This window comes from Buceros rhinoceros, unplaced genomic scaffold (assembly GCF_000710305.1).
Source record: "Buceros rhinoceros silvestris isolate BGI_N320 unplaced genomic scaffold, ASM71030v1 scaffold30110, whole genome shotgun sequence".
Lineage (NCBI taxonomy): Eukaryota > Metazoa > Chordata > Aves > Bucerotiformes > Bucerotidae > Buceros > Buceros rhinoceros.
The window spans coordinates 38,671-53,335 of record NW_010391843.1 but is presented as its reverse complement, the minus strand read 5'-3'; the positions used below and the strand labels follow the sequence as shown (position 1 = coordinate 53,335).

The following is a 14,665-nucleotide window of genomic DNA, read 5'->3' as shown; positions in this document are numbered from 1 at the left end:
AAAGTGGTGGTGGTGGTTGGGTGGGGAGCCAGGGGAACCTGCACAAGTGCCAGCTGGGTTTACCCTGAGCAGAGCAGGCTGGAGGGTTTGTCCTGCCTTTGGTAACACCCGTTCTGCTGGATAAAGCAGCTTTGGGCAGCTCAGAGCTGTAGGAACCAGGCAGGAGAAAAAAAATAAGTTGGATCCCAGTCAGAGCCAGACAGCACCATCCCTCTCAGTCCCTTTCCCCAGTATGGCGATGACTCTGTGAATCATAGAATTCTCACATGGTTTGGGTTGGAAAGAACCTTCAAATGTATGAACGCCAACCCCCTGCAGTGAGCAGGGACAGTGTCAACTAGATCAGGTTGCCCAGAGCCCTGTCCCAGCCTGACCTGGAATGTTTCCAGGGATGGGGCTTCAACCACCTCTCTGGGCAACCTGTGCCAGTGTCCCTCAGGGTAAAAAAATTTCTTCCTTTTATCTAGTCTAAATCTCCCCTTTTAGTTTAAAATCATCACCCCTTGTCCCATCACAACAGGCCCTGCTGAAAAAAAAAAAAAGATTGTCCTCATCTTTCTTCTAAACCCCCTTTAAGCAAGCACTGGAAGGCTGCAGTAAGGTCTCCCCCGAGGCTTCTCTTCCCCAGGCTGACCAACCCCAGCTGTCTCAGCCCGTCCTCACAGCAGAGGTGTTTGATCCCTCCGATCATTTCTGTGGCCTCCCTGGCCCCGCTCCAACAGCTCCATTTACCTGTGCTGAGGACTCCAGAGGTGGACACCCACTCCAGGTGGGGCCTCACCTGGGAATGCAGCTGTGAAATGCCACCAGCATTTCTCCAGCACAGCTGCATAGCAGAAGCCCTCAGGCCCCGGCCACATGTGACTCAGCAGCTGCCGCTCTGTGCACTGCCCCATGAGGCAAGTACCACTCCTGTGCACGCGTCCTGCTCGTTTTCGTTTGACTGCAGCAGCGAGGCACAGCAGCGCTCTTCCCTCCCAGCTCGCAGGGCACAGTCCAGGCCAGGCATGAGGCACCCTGAAGGATGGGTGGTGATAACCTCTGTTCCTCTGCCAGTCTTCTGCAGCAGGCCCAAGGCCCCTCCCCAGCAAGCAGGCTCCCTGCTGCACTGCCTGACACTGAGCTCTGCCCCGGGCCTGGTCCCCAGCAGTGCCCTGGCAGCAGCAGCTCTGCCTACAGCCCTGGTCCCCCCACCATCAGAGGAGACCACAGTGTCCCCCTCCTGCTGTAGGGAGCCTGGACAGAACAGCAAACCTACAGCCTTCTGCCAAAGTACTTCTCTCAGTCAGTCAATCAGCTCGTTCTTTAGTCTTGGCTTCAGGCAGGCACCCATCAAAGGGCAGCTTTATTTTTCCAGTAACTTTCTAGATATTTGTGTATATGTAGGTATAGGCAGTATTGGAGCAGCTCTGAACTCGTGAAGAGCTGTTACTCGAGGCTTTCGGAAACCCATGCACGTAAACCAGCTCACTTAACAGGGAAGTAACAGTCCAGGGATATTTTCATTTCACATTTTTATTAGTAGACAGATGTGCAGAAAAGACAAAATATAACTACTGAAGGGGAAGACAACACAAAAAATGCATCAGTTAATTCTTTCTGGTAAATTATAACTGAAGGAAAAAAAGGAAAACATCTGGGATTTCAGCTAAGAAAACTACTAAGAAATCTAGTGTACCCTGCTGGTTTCAGAATGGTTGAAAACTGCATTTGAACGGGCCTGTAGTTGCAAATGTAAATGCTAATAGTGGCTGAGACAGGAGAAAAGGGTTAAAAGAAAAAAAACCCAGAATACACAGGTCAGGTAAACATTTTTCTGCAATATCTTAAATAATTTCAAAAAACCCTCGTACTTCAATATCTCAAAAAGAGGAAACCAGCAAGTCAACAAGCAATGACACTGCACAGGACAGTGGGGAAGAGAAACTCGCCTGGTTCATGGAGGAGCTCTCAGAATAGGCTGCTTTTTGTCTTTAAAAAAGGGTAACAGAACAGTCATGATAATGCATCTTACAACACCGAGCTTGGAAAAACGAAGTCACTGGAGAGTATACAGTGAAGACGGTCAAAAGGACAAGGGAAATCCTGAAAGATGCAGTATCCTCATTTCAAACCCAGTCAGCAGCACAGCCAGCACTGGCAGGCTCTGCTCTTCACCCCCAAACAGCCCCCAGAGAGCTGGAGGGGGGGTTTCCTGTTCCAGTGCAGCCCCAACACCAGCCCTGCAGGCCGGAGGGCCAGGGACTCATCCGCCAGCACCAGAGTGACCTGGGAGTGCCTCACACCACCACTAGATGCAGGGGAGCCCCACTGCCAGATCCAACAGGCACCGGGGGCTGAGTCAGTCCCTGTTCAAAGGATGAGCTGAAGGAGCCCATATGGGACTCTCCAGAAGGGGTCCAGCTGTCTCCCCAGGTAACATGCAAGCAGAAGGGGGACTGCTAGGGGGAGCGCTGAGGGCCAAGGTGTCACCACCTAGGCTGCCCTGACTCTGCGCTGGGCAGAGGGGTGCACCTCCAGCACACCCTGGGGCAGAGGAGCAGGGACCCTCCTGCTGCAGCAAACCCCAGCCAAGCCACGCTTTGCAAACACGCCCACCTTGCTCACCTCAAACACAGCCCCACCAGCTTTCCCTGCCTCTCCCTCCAGGCAGCACACCTTGAGCTCCTCGCCCCAGGACACAGCCACCAAGCTGATGACACAACAAACTTCCCTCCCACCCAGGCAGGAGTGCTCCACCTTGAGGCACTGCAGCTGGTGACGTACCACTGAGAACCCTGAGATACACCAAGGGAAGGCATAAGCGAAAGGCCAAGCCCACAGCTCTTACCAGCTTAACTGCCTCTGTACACGTGGGAAGGAACGGTCTCACCCACGCAGGGCCAGATCTGCTGCTGGAGGTGCCGGGGCTCAGCGCAGGGCTGGCTGCTGGACAAGGGATTATGTCAACAATGGGTTCAGGCCACTGCACCCCAGCTGAACAAGACAAACACTGCAACGGGGTGAGGGTGCTGAGGGACTGGGGAAGAAGGTTCTGCAGGTACAAGCATGCAGGATCACCCCGTGTCCACGAGGGAGGGCCCTAAGCTCTGCCAAGAGCTGCCCAGAACATGCAGAGGGAGCTCAGTGCACCAGCTGAAACATGCTGCTGACCAGCCATCCAGCCCTGCACTGGGCTCCTCTCCTAGCCGAAAGCACCGCAGACCCCTGTCCCGTGGGGCTGCACAGAGCCACCTGAGCCCCAGCCAGCCAGGAGAGAGCCCAGCACATTTCCATCCCCTCCGCCCCAGCAGCCACAGGGACAGCCTGGACACCCCAGGCAGGCACCGAAGGGAGCTCTGACCTTTGCCAGCCCCACAGAGCCGCAGCAGAGCTGCTCTTCGAACCCGTTACCTACACAAGCAACAGAAAGAAGGCTCAGGGCAGCTGGATCTGGTCTGCAGGACGCAAGGGCTGCTGACAAGCACTGGGGCAGGAGGTTACCAGTCTCTCCCACTGCCAAAGAGCAGCTCAGGATGAGTGCTGGCCTGCTGGGCAGCAGGATGCGCCTCTGTTCTCAGGAGAGGGGCAGCTGGCAGCAGGTACCAGCAGCGCAGCTAAACTGAACTTTTCCAACCCCAACCTAGTCTGAAAAAAAATAAATAGCAACCCAGGGCTCAGTGGTACGGATGTGAAGTGTTAAAAGTGTTTATTTTAGGGTTCATATCACACGTCTTTTCCAGAGACAAAAGCCGATTGTGCCCTCTGGGGCTCCAGGGGCCAAGCCGTTTCATAACTCGGAGCAGGCTGAAAAGGAATACTGTACCTTTCAGTGACACCCCATCGAGCTCAACACACAGTAGCTTCACACTCTCCGCCCCACACCTTATAAAGGAAAAGCCACCACCACAAGGCTAAACGAATGTACACACGCTATTATTGTAAATGGAGCAGCTAAACCTTGGCAATTTGCTTTGTGAGGATTTTTTTCTTCCCAGTAAATGCAGCACTTGCGCTCCTGAACACCCAGCTTCCAACGGGTTTGTTCCAGCTTTAAATACATTAAACATCTCAATGCAAGACTGTATTTAATTCAAGAATCTAAACGCGAGCAAACCTGTTTTGCTGTGAGCGTTTCGTAGAGAAGTGAGAGGGGAGTTTCTTTTTTAAAAAGAAATCATGATACAGTGATGAAAGGGGTTAAGAATGCAAGAATTCAGACATTCTGTGGAGGGTCTCTAAGAGGTCCATAAAAAAGGAGCAAACAGATCCATACAACAGGAGACAGCAGGAGACAAAGTTTTTTTGATCCCCCCCCCAACACTTTTTTGCTGGACTGCTGCTAGGTTACCGCTGCTCCCTTCTGGCCTGAGTCGGCAGGGCAGTACAGGGGCGCGGGGGGAGCAGGTCACGACTCCTCGTTGCCAGAATCATCATCATCGTAACAGTCGGCATCCTCCTCCTCCTCGTCTTCGTCATCAATGTCGTCATCATACAAGTCGTCGTAAAGCAAATCCGAACTGTTGTCATTGGAAGGCACTTTAGTTTTGATGCAGTACTCTGCCAGCGTAGTGGGAACCTTCACACCATCCTTCTCTGCCTCGGCTTTGGTGGCCAAAACCTGTTTCCTGCAGGGGGAGAACGCAGTAGTAGTGTTAGTAGGACAGTGCCCACAGCAGCGCGGCTCCCCACCCCGGCCAGCCCCAGCCCTGCCAGCAGCTGGGAGCGCTGGTGTGTGGCTGAAGCGCCACAGGCAGCACTAGAAACAGATTTAGTTCCTGCAGCCCTGGCTTGGGCACGCTCCGAGGGTGCTCACAACACACACGCTCTCAGCAACAGGCGAAGCCAGTTATTCTACAGGACTCCGCGTTAGCGACCTGCCAGAGCTCAGAGCAAACCCCACTACCTCAGCTGCAAAAGGGAGGGTCAGGGATTTCCCAACATGATTTATTGACAATTCTACCCCAGCACGCTCCGGACTGCAGTTCCCACAAACATTTGGCAGCTCCAAGCTCCCACTGGAGGGTAACAGCAGGCAGAGCACGTGGTTGCACACCGAGACGCAGCCACAACCCCCGCGCCACTTCCAGGACTGCCGGGAGACAAGTGTTCCCCATCACCCCAGGATGGGCTCTGGCTGTGAACTGCTGCTGGCCATGCTGCCTCCCAGCAGGGAGAGGAGCAGATGGCAGCCTGTCCCTTCACCTGCCCACTCGTCACTCTGCCACACTCAGCTTACAGAGTTCTTCCAACTGCACTGCAGCCAGGGGAGCTGCAGGGGACGAGATAACCTCCCAGCGAGGCTCTTCACACAGCCTGACCGCAACCTCCCAGCGAGGCTCTTTGCACAGCCTGACCGCCCTGCATGGCTCCAGCCAGGGGTGAGTCTGCACACCCAGCCAACAGAGTCAATGCAGGTGTAGTCTTGCCCCAGGCAAGCATGACAAGTGGTCCCACTGCAGCACAGGTTTGCCCACCCGCTGCTCCACAGCAACAGCTGAGTTTACATCACCTCCCTACAGCACCTGATGAAGCACAGACTTCGCAAAGGACAATCAAGATTGAACAGTGCTTCCAGCTAAGAGCACAGCTCTGCAAACACCCACCAAATCCCACCAACGTTCCTTTGAACTGGAGGGACATCACGATTCATGAGGGCGTTAGGCACAGAGTCAGTAGGATGCAGTCAGTTTGATTCATGTCCCCAGCAGTGCAGGCAGCACTCAAAGGCACGCGGGGACCTCAACAGGGATTTACTAGTGGACAACAGGTTTTGCAGAGCATTGGGCCGGACTAGTCTAAGACAAGAACAATTTGAAGACAGATCAGCCCAGTCCTCCTGCTCCAGAAGCTTGCACTGCTGCGTGCTGAAAATCCCCGAGGCACCAGAAACATGGGCTGGGAATTAAGGCACTAAAATTCATTTCCAAAGGAGCAACCAGAGTGAGAAGCTGGTTTCAGCAAGTTCTGCAGGCAGCTTGTTTTAGAGGACTCAGAGCAGGCTGCCAGTGGTGCAGCACAACACATGGCACAGCTTACCTTATGATTTCAGCATACTCCTTGTCTTTCCCTTTGCTGTCCCTCCATTTCCTGAACATGACTGACGCATCCACATTGGCAGGAGAGAATGTGTTGGGCTCGTTAAGCAGAGAGATTACGCTCAGTAAGATAGTCCTGGAAGAGGTAACCACAGCAGCAGAGTCAGAGCTAATGCACTCACGGATTATGGATGATGACGATCACTTCTTCAGGTGATGCATTAGAAACTTGTTTACAGTCAAATCTTAGGCTCAGGATGACTACAGGTAATATTGGAAGCAAAATCAGATATTTATGAACTTCAGACCCTGGCCATTGGCACAGGGGAGGTAACAATACAAACCTCAGGCATCCCACCTAACCACAGACCATGTCTGTGCTTGTGTTTGTGGTGGGGCTGCAGGCAACGCCAGGATCAGAGCAGAGCCTGACCACACCACCCACGGACAGTGCAGGGCTGAAAACCTGCTTGGTGAGCCTGTTCCTGGTGACGTTGAGCCCCTCACAAAACGCAAGGCTCTGTACCTGCCCTGCATAGGGAGAAGTGCCACTACAACCCCAGGACATCAGATAAGGCTGTGCTGCTACACCTGCCCCTCTGGTGACAAGAGGCTGAAGCTGCAGACAGGTCTGGCCCTCCTCAGCTCCTCCATCACTAAGGATGCTGTAGCAGCACTCCATCACAGCTTGGGGGAGAGAAGGGCAGATGTTTTCAATACCTGTGCAGGCAGTCAAGGACCAGCAAGACTTGGCTACCTGTACCCAGCAAAGCTAGCATGAGTCAGTCACACAACCCCCAGCAGCCAGACAGCCTTCCTGGACTCCTGTCAGCAGCGCAGAGCTAGCTGGCTGCCCCTCTCCACTGGCATTCACCAGAGGCTACCACCTCTCTCGGCCAGACCCTTCTCCCACGTTTCCTGTAACTCTGCACTTCAGAGATTCAGCCCTCCAGTGCCACAACCAGCACAGAACTCAGTGAGTCACATCACGCAGCTCTACACACCCAGGCACCTGGCTGTAGCTACCACCACAATAGCTTCGCACATCCCAGACGGTCCATTTAAATGCAAGGGAAGAACAAGGGACAAGGAGTAAGTCTTGAAATACAGTAGTACAGAGGAACCGCTTTGCAGAACATAACTGAAGGAGACTACAGCCCCAGCTGCAGCCGCATGGATTTAGGGACACATTCAGAGTGGTGCGTGCTGAGCATATCTACAAGATCATACATCTGGGATGCAGTTCCAGGAAGTGCTTGGTCATTTGGATGCTGAGCATCACGACAGGTTTTAGAACTAAATGCTTGTGTCTGGCCAGACTCTTCAGCACAGCTATTAAGAGAGCCTTATACAATTTATTTTCCAAATGATATAACTCAGTAGGAGAAAGGAAAAGCAGCTCTGGAAAAAACTGCCTGGTCAGACTGGTATGACAGGCAGAAGAGAAACCATCTTCTACTTCATCTCAAGAATTACCGTAAAAGCCTCTGAATCTCAGCAAGAAGGCTGTAAAGCCAGCACATCCGCTTCAGCACCACTGCAGCAAAGTCTGGGGAAGGCTGAGGAGAGGAACTCATGCCTGGATGTAGCAGCTGCTCCACCAGACTTCCATCAACAAAGTGAGGAGGAGCCTATTTCCAGTGCGGTGCCCCAGACTCCACAGTCACTGCAGAGCCACTTACACACACCAAGGCAATGGTGAGAGGCTCTCTGCACTCTTCACTCCAACTAGCACACTAGATCAGCTCCACCACTGCTGGTACCTTAAGGGCAGGACAGTCTGCTCTGGCTCAAACCCTCCTGCTGTGGGTAAACAAGGTACAGTAACAGGAAGAGATGCAAGCACACAGGATCTGTCAGGATCAAAACCACAAAAAAGTTCAGCCAAGTGGGACTGAAAACAGCATCAGATAGGAACCGCACCAGACTGGACACAGACTGACCTTCTGCAGTGCTGCCAGGGACCCGTTTCTCTCTCAGGAGAGGTTGTGTGGGCCTGGTTCATGCAAGCCAGTTTTAGCAAGAGAGGGGATTTCAAGCCTGCCTTCTGCTTGCTGACATCGGCCACCCCATCCTGGAGAAGAGTGAGCTGTTTTACATGTTTACACTGCTGCTTTCTTCAGAGTGAGTCCCTCCACACCCTTTGACCAGCAGAGGCTCAGGGAAAGAACCCTGTCAAGTGCGTTTCTCTTATCAGAAGGCTCAGAGAGATGAATTTCATCCAGGACAGACATTACGTAGACTGGCTGGTGCTCCCAACCAGCACACCCTGCTATAAACCTGTTGAAAAAGGGTGGGGTTTTGTCCCAGCTGCTAACCCTCACCATAGCCTCTCGACAACACCTTTAGAGGTAGGTGTAGATTTGCTGTAGTACATTTTTGCTCTCCAGTATAAAGCAAAAAGTTTTGGCTTAGGCTGCACTAAGAATCCGGTTATTGCATTGAAGGGATTGCAAAAACTGTCTGGATCTTAGGCAGCCAAAAAAGCCAACAAAAATGGGCATCCTCAGGAAACAAAGCGGTAAGGAAACGTGGCATCACCCGTCTTCACAAGATACAGATGCACTAACACCTTGAATACCGTGCTCAGTTCTGGTCTGTGCACCTCAAAGGGCAGCATGGAGACAGGAGAAACATGGAGAAGGGCATCTAAAATGATCACAGGGTCTCAAGTCCTGCCACCACTTCCACATCCTTATGAGATGTGGGATGCAAGAAGAAAATCAAGGAAAGATCACAACTGCATTCCTTCACATCTTGCTGGATGCTTGTCTGATCTAATTACACCTGCCTTGACTAGCAGAGAGCAATGGGAAAGTCCTTATTGACTGTGTTTAAGAAACCTAACGAGCACATCTGACACCACCAGAGATGGAAGCACAGGTGCTCTCAGAGCTGAAGAATGACATGCCGCCCTTGAGACACTTTGACCAGTCACCTGCAGTAAATGGTCAGTACTCAGCAGGATTTACAGAACGCAGTAGCTCCAGAGAAGCCCCAGGTTACACATGCAGCTCATTATGAGCACACTTCCCTCCCACACCTCCAGCCCTGCTGTCCCCCATCTGACACTCTGGAGCCTAGCAAAGCCAGATGGGACCCCAGCAGGACACATTTCTGTCAGCACTTAGCCCAACGGGTGATGCTGGTAGCAGGCTAGTGGTTAATGACATGTTTTATTTGTTTGCAGAAACAGCTGGGAGGAAACAAATGTTTCCTCCCCAAATGTCACCCTTGAGCCCAACACATTCCAACAGAGTTAGCACCAAAAACTGCAGCATGCTAAGGGAGAGCAGAAACCAGAGAACTAGCACCATGAGAAGTTTCATGTGAATCTTTAGGGTTGTATATAATGAAATACTCAGAACATGTGCACAATATAAGTAAAGCCCCAGAGCTGTTTCCAAACTATAGGCTGAGGCTTGCCACCTAGTCAGTTCTTCATCGGCAGCAACTGGTCATGAAGATGAAATTCAGCTGGTGTTTCAAAAACCAAGGAGGTCAGCCTTGAATGCCTCTGGTACTCACTGATCATTTTTCTGGAAGGAAGGAAAGTACCTGGCTAACTGCTCAGGGCACCATGCTGCAGGACAGAAGACAGTGGCAGATACTGGAAGGCAAATCATAGGCAGGATCGTGCACAAAGTTACTCCAAAGTTACTCCTACTGGGCCTGAATACTCAAATGTTTGTTTCCACTAGTGGTATCTTGGAGGAGTTTGAAAAACCCAAGCATAGGCTAACACGGACTGGGACAAGCTAGAACATTTGAGAGAGTTTGCTTTAAGAGCATGAAACCCTGTGAACAGGACAGAGGTCTTTGCATTGTTAGTGCCCTATCAGGACACACAGCACTCCAGTATCTTCAGATACCAGCTTGGTAACTCTGGTTCCCGCTCAGTTCAAGCCTAAAACCCTCAAAGTCTTAAATTGCCCTCTCCCAACACAGGCCTTAACCTTGGAGAGAGATGACAGGCCTCTGAAGTCACCATTTCACATCAGATTCAGTTACCTGACATTTTGGGTGGGGTTCCACCTTTCAGATGGCAGCTCTCCACTTTGTGGGTCATCTACGGGTGGATGAAGAATTGAAATACATACATCTCCATTCTGCAAGACAGAAACAAAAGGTGAGAATAGCCTGGCTCGAGGCAGAGGTCTGATGATTCAACTCCACCTCTCTGGCTACGTTCTGAACAGTTCAACCTTGTTGATATGATCACCCCAAGTGTCAGTAAAAATACTTAAGAAATGGAAACAGTTCTCAATTGTTCCTGAGCCTACTCTATTTATAGGCTCAAAAGTTTCCCTTGCTAAACAGGGTTTGTCCTCAAATCAGTACAAAACAAAGATATCAAGAGGTTTAAAAAAATGTAGCAAAACAAGGAAAAGAGCAATAAAGTCACATAAAACTTAATTGGTCTCCAGATAGCATGTACTGTCACAGTGATAGAAATGAGCTTTAGTCACAGGAGACCCAAAGCAGGGTTAAAAAATTCTTTTGCTTCCAGCAGTAGCTGAGTTAGCTATAGGATTTTTTGACTTCAAGGGTTCAGCACACTCTACCAGCTCAGGTATGAAGATTCTGCTTCTCCTGGGAGACGGGGAGGCTGAACAGATGGTGCAGGGCAGGCTTACGCTGCTACCCCAGGGCACGGCTGTTTGAAATCAGGTGAAAAAGCAGAAGGTGGTCTCTGAAGGCTTCACTGAAAACCTCTTCCAGCACCCAAGAGGAAGAATACTCTGGCAGCATGAGGAAGCCATACTGCCACATAAGCCCCAATCTGTGTTTTAGTCTCCAGTGTTACAGCCTGAATGTAGATTTAAAGCTCCATAATGTCTAGCATTTATAAACATGTTAAGAAGCCTAAAAAACCAATTCTCCATCAGCAACAGCACCCTGACGAGATCACTTTGAGTGCTGTAGCAGTATTCACCACAGCTGATATTCTCCACTTGAAATTGCTCCAGGCACCTGTGGGGTCCCAATGCCTTCTAGCAGGATGGGTTGAACATGCAGATGGGGCCTGAGGCCAGACAGCAGATGTTGGCTGCTCCATGCCCTGTTGGCTTTATGCTTCTTGCAGTTACCTGCTGGGATGATTTACAAGTTCTCAGAGGCAGCCCCACACCTTCAGGTGGCACATCCTGGACCATGGGCAATGCTTACACTGTCTCTTTTCACTGTGATCCAAGCACAGGTTGATGACAAAACAAGGGAGAAGCTGTGGATCAGAGATCACAGGGTAGGAGTTCCCCAAGCACCTGGTCTCAGTGTGTCCTGAGACTCTCCAACACTGCTTGACATACAGGAGCCAGAGCACAATCAGTGCTGCTCACAGCGACAGCATCTGTACCTCTGAGCCCGAGCCAGCAATCACTGCTACAGAAAGCAGCCGCTCACCTGAAGGGCCTCCCAAACACATCAACTCTTGTTTTGTAGGCAAACAAGATCCTGCTTCAACAGTGGAGGCTTGTGATTGGTATCCAGATTTCAGTGGCTCACTGACCTGCCAGGAATGCTGATCTAGCAAACCCTCATCATTGTGAAGCAGGTTTTTGTCAACAACACAACTACACACAGCAGTGCAGCACCTGGAGCTGTGGAACACCCAGGCATGCACTTATGTTGCTGGAACAGTTTGCTGTAACAAGGACTCCAATAGACTTGTGCAATCTAGAAATAATTTTTTCTTATAATTTCAAGGTGAAGTTAATATCACTAACATCAGATTATATTCAGAGCCTGTTCTGGCTTTACTAGATAACATCCACGAATTTATCTGGTTTTTTTGTTTAACCACCTCCTAGGAGAATGCAGAGCTGGTGGCCAGGAAGAACCATCAGAGCACTCAAGTTCCTTGAGCGATTTGGTCAGCAGCACCTGGATGAGCAGGTATTTGGCAACAGGAAACACAAAAGGAAGCTAGGATGCCAGAAGTTTCCAGCATGCAACAATCAATGCTACATATTTGGGAATTCAGGCAGGGCCGCACTGCATTAGGGTCTGGAAGGGTAGATTAGGTGTCATGGGTCCTGATGAGATCAGCACAAGGTTTTAGGCACCAGCACAGTCAAGGAGAGCGCCTTTGCCTACATACACTTGTGAAAGACATAAACGAAGGGGACTAGGTATTCACCTGCCATCGGGAAAGAGACCATGCTTCTACTGCGACTGAGAACTGCTGTGTCAAAAATAAAGAACAAGCGAATGCAGCTTTACCAGAATTTGACCAGAAGACCCAAGTAAACTGGAGATGGGGAAGCCACTCAAGATACTCAAGTCTCATTGCTCAGAACTGGAAAAACAGCCCCAGCCTCTCCATCTGGTCCCACCAGCAGATTCTGCGAACTGCTACTTTCTTTCATCTTTCTTGCACTAAAAGATATTTTCCTCCTCCTGACAAACCCTCAAACCTCAAGCCTTTTGCTGATTTATTCTCAGTTTCATTTGGAGTTAACCCAGTGCTTCATCTTCATTGCTTAAATGTTGTTTCCAAAACAGCCTGCAAGCTGCTTCAGATTCCTTCAACTTCAAGAAATACTGCACACAAAGTCCAAAGCTGAAGTATGTGAAGAGTAACCCCAAAATACACCCATCGAGTTTCAGGTTAGCTTCTCCTCCTACCCTTCAGTTGTCTGTAGAGCCAGTTTTCCATCTTTCCCACCAGGACTGGGAGAGGTCCTTTCCAAAACTTGTTTTGTACATACCATTTTGGTAAACGTTTCCCACTCGCCTTCTGCATGAGAATTTCTGGATGCAGCATCAACATCCATAGTGCAGACCTGCATTAGTCTGCAGGTCTCACAGTTGTCTTTATGTCTCAAACTCTATGTAACTGAAACAGGACCTTAAAGGGAAACACCATCCTACACGCAGGATTACATATCAACTCCAAAACTCAAGTCAGTAAACTGTCAGATGACTGATTTCAGGATGTGCCTGGGCCTAGAGCAATCCCCCTGAGCATCCAGAAATTAAAGCTGATTACTATCCCGTTCTGCACTGAAAAGTTTGGAGAGGCTTTTGGCCACTTACTAAGCCATCAGTGGAGTTTGCACCATGACATCTGAAGCACACTCATTCCTAGCTGGACATTTAGCCACAATAACTTCTTAGAAAAGGGCCTTCCAAGCCCAAGGCATCAACTGAAGCAATCAGCTGTTCACAGCAAGGCAGAGAAATGACATTCCTGTTTTGAAGTGGGTCCAAGAGAAACCTGCAGAACCTCTAATAGGAAGACCTGTGATAAGGTGACAGAGCTGCACCAACAGGAACATTTTGAAAGGCTATCAGACTATTCAATCAGTACTCCTAGCAGGCTGACACTTGTCTAGGATATCCAAGAGTTCATCAAGGATTTGACTGGCCTCCATTAAAGTCAAATTTTGAGCCAGAACAGGCCTTCAGCTTTCAAATACAGCTTTATGACATTTGGTAATTTTGAATGAATTGCTTCTATATAAAAATCACTCCTCTTCCAGACCTGCTTTGCAGTAGTACCATGACATAATGAAGGACTTGACAGCCCACAGCATTACGCTCTGAACATGACCCGCATATGCACTGAACTACGGGCCACTTCAAATTTTCTAGCAGACACTAAGTGCTGAGGCATCTGTTCACTGCTGTCCCAGGCTGACTGGGCCCTGCTGACTCCTGAAGGTGGACTCCAGCCTTGCTCCACTTCTTTCTGCAGCTGGAGCACCCAAGTCCAAAACTTTTCATTTGTAGGCTGTCTGCTGCAGAAGCCTTGTCCATTATTTCTTCCCTCAGCACACAGTTTTGTAGGACATACTCAAACAACACTGTATTTGAATGGCATATGAAGAACAACTAGCTGGCCAAGTATCACAGTAGGGATAGACCTCCCATTATTTCTTCCCTCAGCACACAGTTTTGTAGGACATACTCAAACAACACTGTATTTGAATGGCATATGAAGAACAACTAGCTGGCCAAGTATCACAGCAGGGAAAGACCTCTCATAGCTAAGAACCCCAAAAACTGCCACCACTTATGGTATGGTGCTTCAGCTGGGGCTGCCTGCTGCACTTGAAGGTACGAGAGCTGCTCCATCCCTGCCTACACAAACAACATTTCCTATAACATCTAGATTTTAACTGCTCGGCCTGGAAGTTGACAGCTAACCGCTTCAGTTATGGCTAGAGACATTCAGTACCTACAATACTTCTGGAAGTTTAAGGAAGTAGAAAGCCTTCTCACATGCCTGAGAAAAAAGTTATTTAAAAAGCACCTTACCTCATAAATGTTGGGATGCCACATTTTGGTCAGGAATCTGAAGGTAGGTGGTGAATACGGATAGTCAATAGGAAATTTAATGTGAGCCTGGAAAAAAAGCAAAATATTTTAGTCATGAAGCAAAACAAGGGATCAACAAGCAACCATTACAGTGAAAAATTGGAAAAAATTATTTCAGTTAAGGCCACTAAATTGATCATTTTATATACGAGTGCCCATGTGACCCCACAGTATAACTCTACACAATTTCTTATGAGCAAAACATGAAATGAACAAGAAAAATCTAAACACCAAGACTGACCTGGGCTGGTAACACTCAGAAAACAAGCCAAAAGACAACTTGTCCTAAGTCAAGAAGGACTATCCAACAACTGTTTTAAACAGGG

At 49.6% G+C, this 14,665-nt stretch overlaps 1 protein-coding gene across 1 annotated transcript; it reads right to left on the bottom strand.

The window, feature by feature from the left end:
* Window positions 1-4,037: 4,037 nt before the first annotated feature.
* On the bottom strand, window positions 4,038-14,372 carry UBE2R2 (ubiquitin-conjugating enzyme E2R 2; the record flags this gene model as incomplete). Its single annotated transcript, XM_010143202.1, has 4 exons — window positions 4,038-4,607; window positions 6,019-6,153; window positions 10,029-10,126; window positions 14,280-14,372. Coding segments are annotated over 4 exons (546 nt in total), but the record flags the coding sequence as incomplete, so codon positions are not given.
* Between the last annotated feature and the right edge of the window lie 293 nt (window positions 14,373-14,665).